Genomic DNA, 16,452 nt, shown 5'->3' with positions numbered 1-16,452 from the left:
GATTATTTATGATTTGTTGTTCAATCATGTTGTCAACATCACATTCTGTATCTACGTCTCTCAATAGCACTAGAAATAAAAACTCAAAGCCAAGTATCGCCTCCAATTCTTCTTTTTTTAAAATGGTTATAATTTTCATCCATTTTATGAGCTTGACACCATGTTATAGCGAGATATTTTGAAAATGCTGTTTTCCAAATCCAGCGACCGCTGATAAATATATTGTCCTTGAAACTTTTCTACCCGATGTAAACAGGTCATGTAACGACTTGACTCTAGTTGTTTCTTTCCTTCCACCACCTGGAAAGATTCGTCTGTATGTCAATTTTCTGCATAATGTAGAACCCAGCTAGAGGGTATGGTCATCATCTGTGAGTGGTGAAAGAGGAACTGTACTCTGATAGGTGTTGTACCATTGTAATGAGTTCATCCTTCAGATCTGAAATAGAAAATAATTGACATATTAGTATTATTCATTCAGGTGATGAAATAAAAAAAAACAAAACTGATATGATTAATTAATTATAAAAGTGTACATAATATATATTATAATACATGCATAGTAAAAACACAATTAGCCAAGAAAAGCGAACAAAAATCGTTCAAAAACAAAATGTCAAAAAAAATGTTGTTTTTTTAAACTATTCCTTAACATTACTTTATATTAGTTTCTTAAATAAAATAGGACATACAAAAAATGTTGAAATTGATACAAATTGTATTCGTCTGCCTTTTTTTAACTAAAAAAGCAGACGAACACACTTTTTAATAATTTGTAGGAAATATTTTACTGAAATTCATACAAAATGTCTCAAATATACCTCTTTTACTGTTTCACTGAGCATCTCACTTCATAGTCCAATATATTAGACGTTACAGGCTTGTTATAGTTTTTGTCGGTCAAGCCTTTGCCCAGAAGCAAAAATATCTCAAAGCGACGTTCAATATTTATGGACTACTCACTTCTTTTTTACCTTTTTTAATCTTTTTTAAAAAAAAATTAATTTTTGGTTTTGCCTCGGTCTTATAAATTTTTTGAAATGCATTTGAAACTGTAATGAACATTAAACTATAAATAGGTGTCCATGGACTGGAGCAAAATATTATCTATGGAAAAACGCCATAACTTTGCCTTATAGCCTTTGGGCCCGGTACTTAACATTTATCAAAAAAATTTATATAAAAATCCATACAGATGATGAGGATTTTCTCTTCTTTTTATAAGTGATCCTTTTCCAAACTGTTTGTCGAATTCTATTTCAAGATATTCAATTAAAATTGTTTTTATTTTTAAAACTTTTTCTATAGTCAGCCATTTTGGCAATGCAAACATCCTCTGGCTATATCAAATTATAACCCTTCGGAGTTAAATTCGGATTGAAAGTAGTTATTACCACGTTGTTTCGATGTAAACAGAAACAGAGAGTTGTTATCTCATATTCTCTCTTATTTTGCAAATCCAAAGAAAAAATTAGTTTGTTCGGTACATAATGATTTTGAAAATATGTTTGAAAAACCATTTTTGAATTTTCAAAATGCCCACTGGGGTACAATTTAAACAAATCCGACTAAATGTCAACAGGTTGGCATTTGTACTTTTCGGTTTCTACAATCATAACAATAAAATATATAAATAATGTATTGTTTTCATTTGTTTCTATGAATTCACATATTTTAGGTGGACTTTTACTTAAGCTAGTGCTAGGGGGCCTGCAACATTTTCAATTTTGCCGTGTTGGGCTTTCTTTAGGGATTCTTATTTCTCTCTATTTTACTTCGAATATTGGAAAGAAGTTTGTCAAAAACTCCGAGCATTAAAAAAATACTAATTGTTACATGTTTAGTTTTTAGCGTATGTTAGAACGAAATAAAGTATCCGTTCAGTGTATTCATACAATTGTGTTCGAGGGTCCTTATCCGAAGATTGACAAGTTGCTATTGCCATTTTGGGTGATTTCAGAGGTTACTTACGGCATCACGGTTTTCCCCAAAAATGCAAGTATAAAAGGACAGATGGGTCAAAATCTTCAAATTAAGATGTGGAAAACTTCCAAAACAGTTAACTGACTATAAAATTCAAGCTTTACGAATAAATGATTTGCAACTATATTGGATTATTACATCGTAAACAATTAAGGGATATGGAAGTCAAATATGAAGATTTTTAATCAAAAAAAGTTTTTTCTCCCCAAATATTCATTATTTCACAAAATTGAATTTATTGGCAGATGCTGTGTAATTGTATGTGACAGTTTTGAAAATAATAGCATTGTCATATGTAATCTGAATTAATTTGACAGCAAGACCGAGCGACCTTACAAATTTGATAAATTACACAGATGTTGGTATTTACGAAGGGCGGCCATCCTTTATATAATAAAAAGCCCTTAAGCGCATAATTTGTTTGCTAGGCTATGTCATCATTACTTTTACTAGTCGTGCAGAACATGTAAAAATACTGTGAATATCCTAGAACCCCCGGTGATATCATAGGAACCGAGTATATATATACACATTTCTAAAGTGGTGGCATCTTTTTAAATAAATGGTGCCGGTGATTATGATAAATAGTAATTACTGTTGCTTTTAAAGATGTCTGGTGCTATATGGTTTTGGGATAGATGGTGATGTCGTTTTATATAAAATATGATCAACAAATTAACAAGGAAAGGCGGCGTTCAAAGTGACGCTGGTGATATATGGTGGAGTAGTTTTGGTTTATGGTACTGTCGATTAATGATGGTACATTGGCTTTGATAAAATGGTGATGTTGTTTAGATAGATGTTGCTGTCATTATAGTATATGGTCTCTCTTTTCATATACTTGCTGTGTTTTTTGATAAATGGCGATGTCATTTTGATATATATTAATTATGGTCATTTGTCATTTTGATGAAGGTGATGTAGTTTTGATAGATGGGTGTTATGGTTTCCGAGAAATTGGTATTCTGGTCTAAATCGGTTTATGCTATCATTTTTGCTAATTTTGGTATAAAGTTATTTTATTTTGTTAGATTGTGCTGTGATTTTCATATATGGTTCTGTAATCATGTATATGGTTCCAAATGACCATTCACCGAAACAACAGCATTAGATCTAAAAACACCATAACACCATAAAGCAGAATCACATCACCATATCAAAATTACATCACAATATAATGGAAACTCCCATCACCATCTTTCAAAATGGCATCATCATATATTGAAACGACATGATGATCACCATCTATTATTTAAAGAATTCTGGCAACAAAAGTGATCACTCGGAAGCATTAATCACAACAAAATTACATAAGAATTGCAGACTCGGTTTGATTGAGTCTGTAAAGTAAGTCGCAGCACCGTCTATAAAATGACAGCAACATATGCTTTTATAACATCACCATCTATCAAACCGACATCACCATAATTATGTGTCATGGAATGCAAAAAATGGGGTTTCTTGACCAAATTTTTGATTTTCACTTTTTTTTAATTTTCTAAATCTATGAAATATCAGAAGTAATTCCTGAAATTTGAAGGTCGATGTCTTTCTTATTAACAAAGATATACATAATTTTGTGAGTATGGTGTCTCAGTAAGTAATTAAAAATACACATAAAGTCTTTGATCTTTGTGATGTTTAAAGGTGCATGAGGGAAAACAACTTTTGAAGCTAAATATGAATTTTGTAAAAAAATTGTTTTATGTTATTTAAAGTTAATAAATGTTGTAGAATATTTTTTGGATACAGCCACCATAATTAAAGCATCATTTAGCATTAATGTTGCCTAGCAACGGACCTATTCCTGGTTCTTCCTGGCCTTTTTCGTGTAAAAAATTATGTGCTAGGTTTATTTTATAAACACTTGCAAGTATCAATACGAAATATATTCTTCTTTCACATTTGCAAATGGTTCTATTGCATTTCTACAGTGTTAACAGGACATATCACTGTTGAGAGATATCATAATACAACTTCAAAAGAACTAAACACAGTGTCCATTAATCATTCATTTATTAACTTTATTCAGATATTTACTCTGACAGCAGACAACAGTTTAATACAACAGCAAATGAAAGATGACTCAAGTATAACATCATCAAAGGTAGTAACACTAAATAAAGGGCATAATTACACAAATACAACATGAAGGAAGCTATATTCTGTTACCTAGCAACCATGGAATATCCTAAATTTTTGTAATTTATTTTGTAAATATACAAATTTCTTGGTAAAATACAGCTAACAAAGCAGCAGAAATAAATACATTTTCAAAACAAGAGCTGTCCGTAAGACAGCGCGCTCGACTTTTTTATTGCTTGCCAATAAAAAAAGTTTTTGCAGTAAAAGGCAATACAAGAATCTCTGTATTTTTAAAGTGAACAATGGCCATGAGCATTAAGATATTTAGTGAAGAATTATTTTACTGAATTGTGTGATACCCTTGAACACTGCAGCAAAGTTTGAAATGTTTAAGTCAAAAGAGGGCTGGTAAGAAAGAAAAAAAAACTGAGTTGAGCCTTAAATAAATTTAATAGTATTAAAACCACTTTTGAGAGAATAAGGTATTTTTACGTCACTCAGAACACCTTGGTAAATGACATAATAACATAATTTTCAAGAAATCTATGCCAAGGAAAGCAGTATATTTTTGTACAATCAGCATAATATATAGATTTGACTTTGTATGTGAAAGTATTATAGTTACCTTATAATACAAGTAATAAGATAAATTTTATCAAGCTTTTTAAAGTGAACAAGTGGATAGGAATGAATTTTTTTAGATTTTTAAGTTTTTTAGTGCTTGCCTATAATACAAAAACATTGACAGTTAAGGGCCAGTAATTCAAATAAAATCTTTGACAGAATTACCTTCTCCTGGACATGTTTGGGAATCATGATTGTAAACAAGTATTCCAACTTTCAAATTAATATCTCAAACAGTTTCAGTCAAAAAGTGGACTGGTACTAAAAACTTAACCAAGATTCTAAGTCGATAAAAGGCCTTAATTTTTAAAACAAATCCTTGACAGAGTTACCTTCTCTTGCGTACAGATGGGGGTAATGATGTGAAATAGCATTAAAATTTTCAAAGCAATATCTCAAAGGGTTAAGGCAATAAGTGGATTTTACCAATATTCAATGTATTTTCTAAGTCAAAAAGGGGCATAATTCTGTCAAAAACCTTGACAGAGTTATGTCCTCTTGTCTGTTGATGACAGGTCGTGATGGTAAACAAGTATGGTCAGTTTCAAAAGCAATACCTCCAATGGTTTTGAAATAAAGTGAGGTGGTACAAAAAACTTAACCAAGCTCAATACACTTTCTAAGTCAAAAAAGGGCCATAATTCTGTCAAAAACCTTGACAGAGTTATGTACTCTTGTCTGTAGATGGAGGTTATGATGGTGTGAACAAGTATGGTAAGTTTCAAAGCCATACTTGTAATACTTCTGAAATAAAGTGGGGTGGTACGAAAAACTTAACAAGGTGTGACGCCAACGCCGACGCCCGACGCCGGGGCGAGTAGGATTAGCTCCCCTTTTCATAGAAAAGTCGAGCTAAAAATTATAAACAATACCTATTAATTACTTTTCAATAATTTTCCATTTGACGAAATAACATATAATCCATGTTCTGCTACACTTGACTAGTGTTAGTAAGTCATGCAAATTTTAGCAGAACTCAATATTTTTTGCCATGTATATTGCTCTGTATGTTTTACAATAACCAATAAGCATTTGATCAAATCACTGTTACTTTCCATATTACATAAAATATATCTATCTGCTGTATAAAACTGATTTACATAATACCTAACCAATAAGTAAAAATTAGTGCTCGCCAATTTTTTAAGCAATCACCGACGAGGATTTTCAAATTTTCAGGTTCAAATCTTAATAGAACAGATTTTATATAAACTGGACGTTTTATATTATAAAACGCAAGTGGGCGGAGCCTAAGTTTCGAAGAGCGCTGAAGTGAAATGTACGCATGTGCAGAGATCTTGAAGTTTACTCCTACTAATCAATATTTATGTTTTTTTTCCGGCATCGTCACTACCGTTTTTCCGCGTAAGGAGGACAAAATTGAAAGAAAAATCAATTATGGTATATTAAGTATTAAGTTATTAGAAAAAAAATTTTAAAATTTTTGTTTAAGGGGGTAAATTTAGAAATATATGAAGTTAGCTTTTAACAAATTTTTGGGAATGAAAAAAAATTATTTGGGGAAAAAATTTTAAAAAAAATTAAATTTCTTAAAAAAATCCCAAATTAAAAAAATTTTTATTTTTAAATTATAACACATAAAAAAAAAAAGGAAAATTTTTATTTAAAATACCAAAAAAAAAAATTAAAAAAAAATAAAATTTTTTTTTTTTTTTTTTTTTTTTTTTTTTTTTTTTTTTTTTTTTTTTTTTTTTTTTTTTTTTTTTTTTTTTTTTTTTTTTTTTTTTTTTTTTTTTTTTTTTTAAAAAAAAAAAAAAAAAAAAAAAAAAAAAAAAAAAAAAAAAAAAAAAAAAAAAAAAAAAAAAAAAAAAAAAAAAAAAAAAAAAAAAAAAAAAAAAAAAAAAAAAAAAAAAAAAAAAAATAAAAAGTATTTTTAAGGAAAATTCTAAGTTCAAGGGAGATAAATCTGAAAATATTGGTGCTAGAGTTATGAACCTTGTCACTAAGATGTGGTTGATGATAAGGAACATATATTTGAAGTTTGAAGTTTGATACCTTAATAAATGACAAAGTTAAGTGAAAAATTTTTACTGCAACCAAAACTTTAATCTAAAATCTGGAACGCGGACCAGCGGACGCCGACGCCGGGCGAGTAGGACAGCTCTCCATATACTTCGTATAGTCGAGCTAAAGGGGTTCCTTGAAACATGAAAAACAGGCAAATTACAAGTAAAAGTTTTATTACTTACGGAACCAGTATCATTTTATAATTTCCAAATAAAAAGTTCACGTTATTCAAACAAAGTATGTATGTAATATTTCTTACTTTTAAATTTTATGTAAATATTACAGCCAGTGCAGGCTGCAAAACCGAAAGTAGGGTGTTTTTATCAATTTTTACAATCAAGCTACGGTTATTTTAGCCCGAAAAATATGTCGAGGTGACGGGCGAGGCAAGACATGTCGACTTTTTGTAGCTTATTGTGAAGTTGCAGTACATGAAAATCGGGCATATGACAAATCAGCACATAAATAAAACATTCTTATGTTCCGTGGTATACATCTTTTCTACGTGTCATACCTCCTTTCCTTATTATAATGAATTTTTACTGCATTGTTATCCATCGCTGGTATGACTTTAGCAGAGAATGACCTGTGTAAGTTCAAAGAGGGTGCCGTTTGAAGAGGGCACCGAATGGATGTGCACCGTGATATTGTCTGATTTACCTAGACAGAATGCGGGAATAAGCTATGAAAAATGTGTACCGCTACCTCTTCCAAATATGGTTATACACATTTAGGCTATTGTGTGACGTCACGCAGGGTGTTGGACGGAAAACAAGAGCTGTCCGTAAGACAGCGCGCTCGACTTTTTTATTGCTTGCCAATAAAAAAAAGTTTTTGCAGTAAAAGGCAATACAAGAATCTCTGTATTTTTAAAGTGACAATGGCCATGAGCATTAACGATATTAGTGAAGAATTATTTTACTGAATTGTGTGATACCCTTGAACACTGCAGCAAAGTTTGAAATGTTTAAGTCAAAAGAGGGCTGGTAAGAAAGAAAAAAAAAACTGAGTTGAGCCTTAAATAAATTTAATAGTATTAAACCCACTTTGAGAGAATAAGGTATTTTTACGTCACTCAGAACACCTTGGTAAATGACATAATAACATAATTTTTCAAAAATCTATGCCAAGGAAGCAGTATATTTTTGTACAATCAGCATAATATATAGATTTGACTTGTATGTGAAAGTAATTATAGTTACCTTTATAATACAAGTAATAGATAAATTTTATCAACTTTTTTAGATGTTGTCAGTGCTTGCCTATAATACAAAACATTGACAGTTAAGGGCCATAATTCAATAAAATCTTTGACAGAATTACCTTCTCCTGACATGTTTTGGGAATCATGATTGTAAACAAGTTATTCCAACTTTCAAATTAATATCTCAAACAGTTTCAGTCAACAAGAGCTTGTCCGTAAGACAGCGCGCTCGACTTTTTTATTGCTTGCCAATAAAAAAAAGTTTTGCAGTAAAAGGCAATACAAGAATCTCTGTATTTTTAAAGTGAACAATGGCCATGAGCATTAAGATATTTAGTGAAGAATTATTTTACTGAATTGTGTGATACCCTTGAACACTGCAGCAAAGTTTGAAATGTTTAAGTCAAAAGAGGCTGGTAAGAAAGAAAAAAAAACTTTTTTAGTGCTTGCCTATAATACAAAACATTGACAGTTAAGGGCCATAATTCAAATAAAATCTTTGACAGAATTACCTTCTCCTGGACATGTTTGGGAATCATGATTGTAAACAAGTATTCCAACTTTCAAATTAATATCTCAAACAGTTCAGTCAAAAAGTGGACTGGTACTAAAAACTTAACCAAGATTCTAAGTCGATAAAAGGCCTTAATTTTTAAAACAAATCCTTGACAGAGTTACCTTCTCTTGCGTACAGATGGGGGTAATGATGTGAAATAGCATTAAAAGTTTTCAAAGCAATATCTCAAAGGGTTAAGGCAATAAGTGGATTTTACCCATATTCAATGTATTTTCTAAGTCAAAAAGGGGCATAATTCTGTCAAAAACCTTGACAGAGTTATGTCCTCTTGTCTGTTGATGAAGGTCGTGATGGTAAACAAGTATGGTCAGTTTCAAAGCAATACCTCCAATGGTTTTGAAATAAAGTGAGGTGGTACAAAAAACTTAACCAAGCTCAAAATACACTTTCTAAGTCAAAAAAGGGCCATAATTCTGTCAAAAACCTTGACAGAGTTATGTACTCTTGTCTGTAGATGGAGGTTATGATGGTGAACAAGTATGGTAAGTTTCAAAGCCATACTTGTAATACTTCTGAAATAAAAGTGGGGTGGTACGAAAAACTTAACCAAGGTGTGACGCCAACGGCCGACGCCGACGCCGGGGCGAGTAGGATAGCTCCCCTTTTCATGAGAAAAGTCGAGCTAAAAAGGGCCATAATTCTGTCAAAAACCTTGACAGAGTTATGTACTCTTGTCTGTAGATGGAGGTTATGATGGTGAACAAGTATGGTAAGTTTCAAAGCCATACTTGTAATACTTCTGAAATAAAGTGGGGTGGTACAAAAAACTTAACCAAGGTGTGACGCCAACGCCGACGCCGACGCCGGGGCGAGTAGGATAGCTCCCCTTTTCATAGAAAAGTCGAGCTAAAAATGGGATTACAATGTGATTCTACACTAATATCAACATAAAAATTCAACTGACCTATCTTTGTTATCTAGATAAAGTATTTTTCATATTCTACAACTATAAAATGTTTAAAATTTGAAAACAAGTACTCAAGCTTAATGTTACTTTACATTTTCATACAGTCATTTTCACTCTAGATTAAAGCTTAAGATAAGTTGACAGTTGATCAATTCATAACATGCATAGGTTCAATAGAATTCTATAAATTAGAGTAAAATGACAAATATTGTATTACACTAAACTTAATTTAATAAAAATTTTGTAAAAATGATGGAAATTAGTAACTGGTAAACTGACATCCAAAAATAATATAGGCAGCCATTAAATAATATATTTGCATCAATGATCCACACACTTGTTAATATAGCATTAGTCCTTAGAGCACCAGTTATGCAACACACTTGCAGTCTTATCTTTAAATAATGAAGCATCTACTTGTATCATAAGCTTTTATTTGAAATAAAGAAAATAATGACAGTCCATACATGACCATTATGTTATAGGAACTCCAATTATACTCAAGAGTAAAAGACTGCTCTTTCTCTTTCCACCTTTTTAACATAATTGTCAATATCCAACTTTATTTCTGTTTTCGGGATAACTGGTTTTTGACACACAGTATTTTAGCTATGTCAGATTTGAAGAACTGTCCAATTTGTTCAAATAGGTACTATTGTCTTGCTGCATCATTACTGTACTTCAGGTAAAAGACCTCTGGGAGGCAATTGTTTCAGTAAATACATTTTTACCTCCACAGAGATAATATATTCTTTACATGTTATAACACTTGGCTCCATTGCACTTGCACAAAAATGGTGGTATTTGGATAACAGTTTGAGGGCTAAACTTAAGAAATGACTTCCTAGGGATTTTCTGGATCATCTATAAGCTGTAGGAGATTGTGCCCAAATCTTGATGACTTCAGGACAGTACACTTAGGCAACCTGTTGCATTGTTTTTCACTTTCCAGATATAAAAGTACCAAGCATGTTGAGACTGACACTTCCATGAAGTCCTAAAATACATATAAATTGGAAATTTAAAAAGTTTGCATAGGATATAAATAGTGCTTAAGTAAATAATACTTAAAAATAAGATTATATTTAACTGAATATTCTTTTTGCAACTGAAAATACTATGGCATAGGAGAATAATAATAAAATTCATGGCAAAGGAACACATCTGACAAGAAAAATATATAGAAATCTACCTTGATAATATTTTTAAACATGTTTTTACAATATGCACATGAAAAAATATGTCAAAAAATGTTATGGGCAAACTTACCTGATCTCTCTACACAAACACCAAACACATGGAACATTCTTGGTGTCCTAAAACATATTGGACCAACCGGTTGAGAATGATGGGAAAAGTGCACTTGTTGGGCATAATCCCAAATGTTGGAGTACTTACATCAAGAGTGCATGGTGAAGTGCCTGAAATGTACAGTAGTTAAATTTATAAATTATGTTTTATTGATATAACAGTTTTTACAATATATAGAACAGTCAGATTTTCCTGAGGTCCTCAGGTTTTGCTAATAAGGCACCTGCAGATATGATTCCTTTAATAAGTATCCTTTCTAGAAAGCTTGTCATAGGACTGTGACTTTTTTTAATTAAAATATTAGTTAAATCATTTCAAACAAGTTCAGGCTTAGGTAATCATTGATGTGCTTCTAAGTGTGAACAAACATTTTGATATTTTTATGTGACATCATACTGGTTGGGGACCACCAAAACCGGACAACCACCAAACCCGGACGGCCCCGAAAATGCTTTAATTTAGTATTTTCTTTGTCCAGTGGTTGTCAGTCACTTTACCAACAATAAATCGCATGGTTCTTCTAAAATTAAGTAAATAAATTTATTTCATTCTCCGTAAAAGGTATTTTTAACGTCTATTTCAAGAATGTTGACGTTCAAATTTGGGGATCAAGAAAGAAAGGCCTGACCTAATATACCAGCTATAAGCATTTGCAGAGTGAATAATAGAATATCCAAAACTTCAGCATTTGTTGCTGATATATTGTATGTAATGTAAAAAATCAAAAATCAAAACACCCAAGCTTTTATCTGAATTAAACCACGTCATGTTCATATCTGTCCGGACACATGGTACTGTAGTGTAGACAATTTAGGTAATTTTAATACCCTCCTTGTCGAGCCTCAGATATAAGTGTCAATACAATCAGAAATAAACAAACTAGTTTGTTAGTTAGGAGAAGAACCTAGCTGAACTGTGTCAAATTTTTCGGTCTCTAGGTGAAAAATTATGAAATATGTATGAAAAAATGTTCCATAAGTGTCCGGTTGATGGTCTCCGACCAGTATGCCTTACAGAAACATAGTGGAAATACATGCTAAGTGTAAGCGTTACACTATAGTCTAGTTGTGTCAATGAAAAAATATTTGTCTATGCACTCATTCAATACCCTCAATTTATTGATTCTTGTTATTTGAAGTTATGGAAACTGCAACATCTCCATATTTTTAATTTTAAAGATCTGAAAAATTTTAACAGCTCAAACAATGGTGCCAGAAATATATTTTTCACTTTTGAGATACAAGTTTTCAACAGCTCAAATTTTTTATGCATGGAAGAAGAAAAGTAAAGATTAAATTCTTGAAAATCTTGAATTTCCTCACTTTGATGATTGTTTTATCTAAGAGATTAATTACATAAATTTTGGTTTTAATTGCTTTAAGTAAAAAATTACTTGGCTGGCATTTTCCATGTTGCTATCAACAAACCGTTGTTCCAGGAACTGCAATTGTTTCTACTTCCGGGTATAATTATTTTCCGATAAAATACATATTTAAGCAAAAATACTAGAACAAATAAATACTCACCTAACCCGAATAATCCAGTTATATATAAGTTTTGTCAAAAGCAGACGTTGTCAGTGTAAAAATATTCTTAAAACACCAAAAAAACATCGAATCAATTCACCAATATTTTATCAACAATCAATGTCAGATGACGTAATCAGTGGTCCTCGTAAAAATCTTTTCCCTTGATAATTTTACTTTGCTGTCATAGGATGAACGGTAGCAAATTATTTTTGCCGTTGATTATCTGTATGGAATCAGGACCCCATGTGCTGGCAAGTCATTTAATTTAATATAATTAAGCGCTGTTTTACTGCCAGATGAACGGAAAATAATGTGGAAAAAAATGGCGTCAAAGATCTCGCATTTTCTCGATAACGACGTCAACGTCAAGAAGCCCCATTTTTGCATTCCACTACACATATATGAAAATGAGAGCACCATCTATCCAAACGACAGCACCATATAACGATAAATATATCACCATACGACAATAACGACATCATAAATTAGCAAAATCACAACATATTATCAACACTTTCGAATATATATAGGAGGCGGTTATGGCGTTCCATAATGATATTTTTTTTTAAAGAAACATGAAATATATTTTAGAAAGAGTCTCGGCTGTATATAATCTTGTTACGGTGACACAAAGGTTAAATGTGTGTGTTTTATTTATCTCATGAGCACGAGTTACTTAGTCGTAGGCCTGCACGAGATAATTAAGTCAAGGGAACGAGATACTACGTCGTGGCCACGAGTTACTAAGTCGTTGGAACAGATAATTAAGTCGTTTGCACGAGATAAAAAACCAATCAGATTTCCCGATTTATATTAATTTTCCTAGTGCTAGTGATTTTACATTTAGCGTCACTGTGACCCTAATTTTTGACCCAGTGACCTCAAAATTATTTGATGTCATCTACTGATCAGGTGCAATGATCTTTCTATGTTATAATAACCGCGGCTTAATCACTCTAAATTATTCATCCGAAAAAAAATTACATGAAGTGTCATGGTTACCTTGATATAAAACATCTGTATTTGCTATCTACTGTCCATGGGCAATGGCCCTAGCAAATAAAATAAACAAAGATTTATTCCTTCTCAAGTCATCGTATAAAAAGTGTCAGGCCGTCGTACATACAAAAATCTGGAAACAAAGTGATCCCTCGGAAGCATTTAGTATCGTTGGGGAATGGTGAGTATGATCATGATCGGGTGATTTCATATTGACCTGTTATTTGGTCAAAAGACATTTGTATCTTTTTAATTTTTTGTGTTTTTTATTTATTTACTTTTTGAAACAAAATAGCGACTTTCATTCTTTAAATTCCTATCAACGCTTCGTATTGGCAAAAGTACGTACATTGACCTTTCCTTTTCTGCATTTGCCCTGTTTCCCTCGTATTGACATTGGTAATCATATATTAGCATTGTGATAAAATATGCTGGCTAGAATAGTATGGTATACAACAATGTTTAACGATTTATTTTCACAACTAATGCTTCAGGGAAAACAAATTGAATTAAAGACGAGAAATGTCGAACAACACATATGCCCCCCCTTTCTAGCCCTCGACTCATACTATTAGTAATTATGTTGTAGAAACATGCTATAAATGGGTACATGGAAGAGTTAAGATATGGAAACGAAAATATGGCCAATATATGACCTGAAACTGAAAAAAAGCTGTCATTGTATGAGGGTAGCTGGAATAAAATATATATATAGTGTCATATAAATGTAACAATTTTTACATTTAAAGCCCCTGTGACCTTGACATTTGACCCAAAAAATCAATAAGGGTCATCATCTGGCCAATCAATATGTGAAATATGAAGAGTTTGTGGTAAATAGTTTTTAAGATAATGAGCCGAAACCATTCTGACATTTAATGCACCTGTGACCTTGACCTCTGACCTTGAGACCATAAAGTCAATAGAGGTCATCTACTAGTATAATGACCAATCTGTATGGTAAATATGAAGACTTTGTGATATATAGTTTTTAAGATTACCAGCAGAAACCATTCTGATATTAAAGGCCCCTGTGACCTTGAACTTTGACCAAGTAACCCCAAAATCAATAGCCATCATTAACTCGTTATGACTAATCAGTATGTCAAACATGAAGACTTCGTGATGAATAATTTTCAAGATAATCAGCGGAAACCATTCTTACATACAGCGCCCCTGTGACCTTTACCTTTGACCTAGTGACCCCAACATCAATAGGGGTCATTTTCTAGTTACCACCGATCAGTAAGTGAAATATGAAATTTTGTGATGAAAAGTTTTCTATATAATCAGCGGAAAACATTCTGACATTTAAGGTCCCTGTGACCTTGACCTAGTAACCCCAAAATCAATAAGGGGTCGTTTACTAGTTATGACCAATCACTACTAGTATATGAAATATGAAGACTTTGTGATGAATAACTTTCAATAAATCAGCGGAAACCATTCTAACATTTAAGGCCACTGTGACCTTGACCTTCGACATAATGACCAAAATCAATAGGGGTCATCTACTAGTTATGACCAATCAGTATGTGGTATATAAAGACATTGACATTATTAATAGTTTTCAAGATAATCAGCGGAAACTATTTTATAGTTTATGGTAACTCTGACTTTGACCTTGTGATATATAGTTTTCAAGATTATCAGCGGAAACAATGTTGTCTACAGACGGACAGACCGACAGACATACAGACCGACCGACGACGACATAAGCAAAACAATATACCCCTTTTCTTCGAATGGGGGGCATACAAATACTCATGATCAACAATTATGGCGTTTCAGTATTACAAAAATGTCTGTTACAATGTAGTTTCTTAGAGTACAATATGAATTTGATATGAACGTTTTTGACACAGAAACTGACAACGAGGCTTGTGGTTTATAAAATGAATTTGAAATAGATTTTATTTTTGGGGATAAAAGCGATGCTATTTGTCGTAAAATTTGCATTGATACAGACTTCTGGACTCAGGAAATGAACATAAGATTAATAAGATTGGATCAAATAATGAATTGATGATATTAGAACATCATATGGTGCAAAACTGAAGTTTCAATATGGTTATATGTTGTAAGAGGTGAAGTACAAAGGAATACGTTTATTAATATAATATAGAAAACAAATGAAGTTATGTGATTAATATCACTTACTTTGTTTAGAATCAATATATCCTTTTTCTTTCTCGTCTTTACTTGCTATTTTCAGTGCTTTTTGTAACGTCTCTCCTAATCCAGCCAGGTCTGCTCGTTCTTTATCCCCTTGTTCATGAAGTTTCACACCTGCTTTGTCCAGTTCTTCATGCAGTCTTTTAACAGAAGCATCAGCTTCATCTTTTAATTGTGACTGAAGAGATAGAAGATCTTCTTGTTTTCTTTTTATCATATCTAGTTTAATTCTGTCATATTGCTCGTCTAATCCAGCCTTCATCTTGTCTTGTATTGCCTTTGCCACATCGTCTAGTACTTTTCTTACATCATCTTTACCAATGACTAAAGTGTCATTTTCTAACTGTAATTATAAATACAATACAAATATACAATATAAATTTTAAAAAGGTAAATAAATAAAAAAAATACAAAAATAATAAATAATAAATAAATAAATAAAAATAAATGGCAACCAAGGTTTTAGCAAAAATATTTCAAGCAGAAGCTTTTTCATGAAGGGGCATTTGTTTTTTTTAATTGAACTTTTTAGGAGGAATTATGGCTTTTTTTAATATTCCTCAATACAAAAATGATTGAGAAATTTTATGTTTGTCTATTCGCCTTTTTTTTCCCAAATTGTTTTTAGAAAAGGTTTAAACTAGTACTTTATTTTTGCTTAACCTTTTTGGACCGGATCTTTTCTTGCGTCTCCTTGTCATTTTCTTTTGTCAACAATATTCATGCCATTGGCGTGTGGTGTTTTGTGTACGATATCAATGAAAATATAGGTATGTTCACAATTTTAAAAAAATACTTGAATGACTGTCTTGGAAAGAAACATGGGAATTTAGGTGAGCGCCAGGGCACTTGATGACAAAGCTTGTGAAAGTTTGGTCAAAATCCATTGAGAAATGTAGGAGAAGTTGCGCACTGTAGAAATTGTTCACTATATATTCCCTGTAATAAGGAAAAAAATATACAAAGGGGCCATAATTTCGGTCAAATATTAATCCAATTCACAAAACCCCGACAATATGTGCCTAGGCAC

General features: G+C 31.9%; 1 protein-coding gene across 1 annotated transcript; it reads right to left on the bottom strand.

The window, feature by feature from the left end:
* Window positions 1–356: 356 nt before the first annotated feature.
* On the bottom strand, window positions 357–15,765 carry LOC132742042 (uncharacterized; the record flags this gene model as incomplete). Its single annotated transcript, XM_060730320.1, has 2 exons — window positions 357–439; window positions 15,408–15,765. Coding segments are annotated over 2 exons (432 nt in total), but the record flags the coding sequence as incomplete, so codon positions are not given.
* Between the last annotated feature and the right edge of the window lie 687 nt (window positions 15,766–16,452).

Source organism: Ruditapes philippinarum, unplaced genomic scaffold, assembly GCF_026571515.1.
Source record: "Ruditapes philippinarum isolate M1 unplaced genomic scaffold, ASM2657151v2 ctg2185_1_1_1_1, whole genome shotgun sequence".
NCBI lineage: Eukaryota > Metazoa > Mollusca > Bivalvia > Venerida > Veneridae > Ruditapes > Ruditapes philippinarum.
The sequence above is the reverse complement of the archived record's forward strand: the minus strand, read 5'-3'. Positions and strand labels throughout refer to the sequence as shown.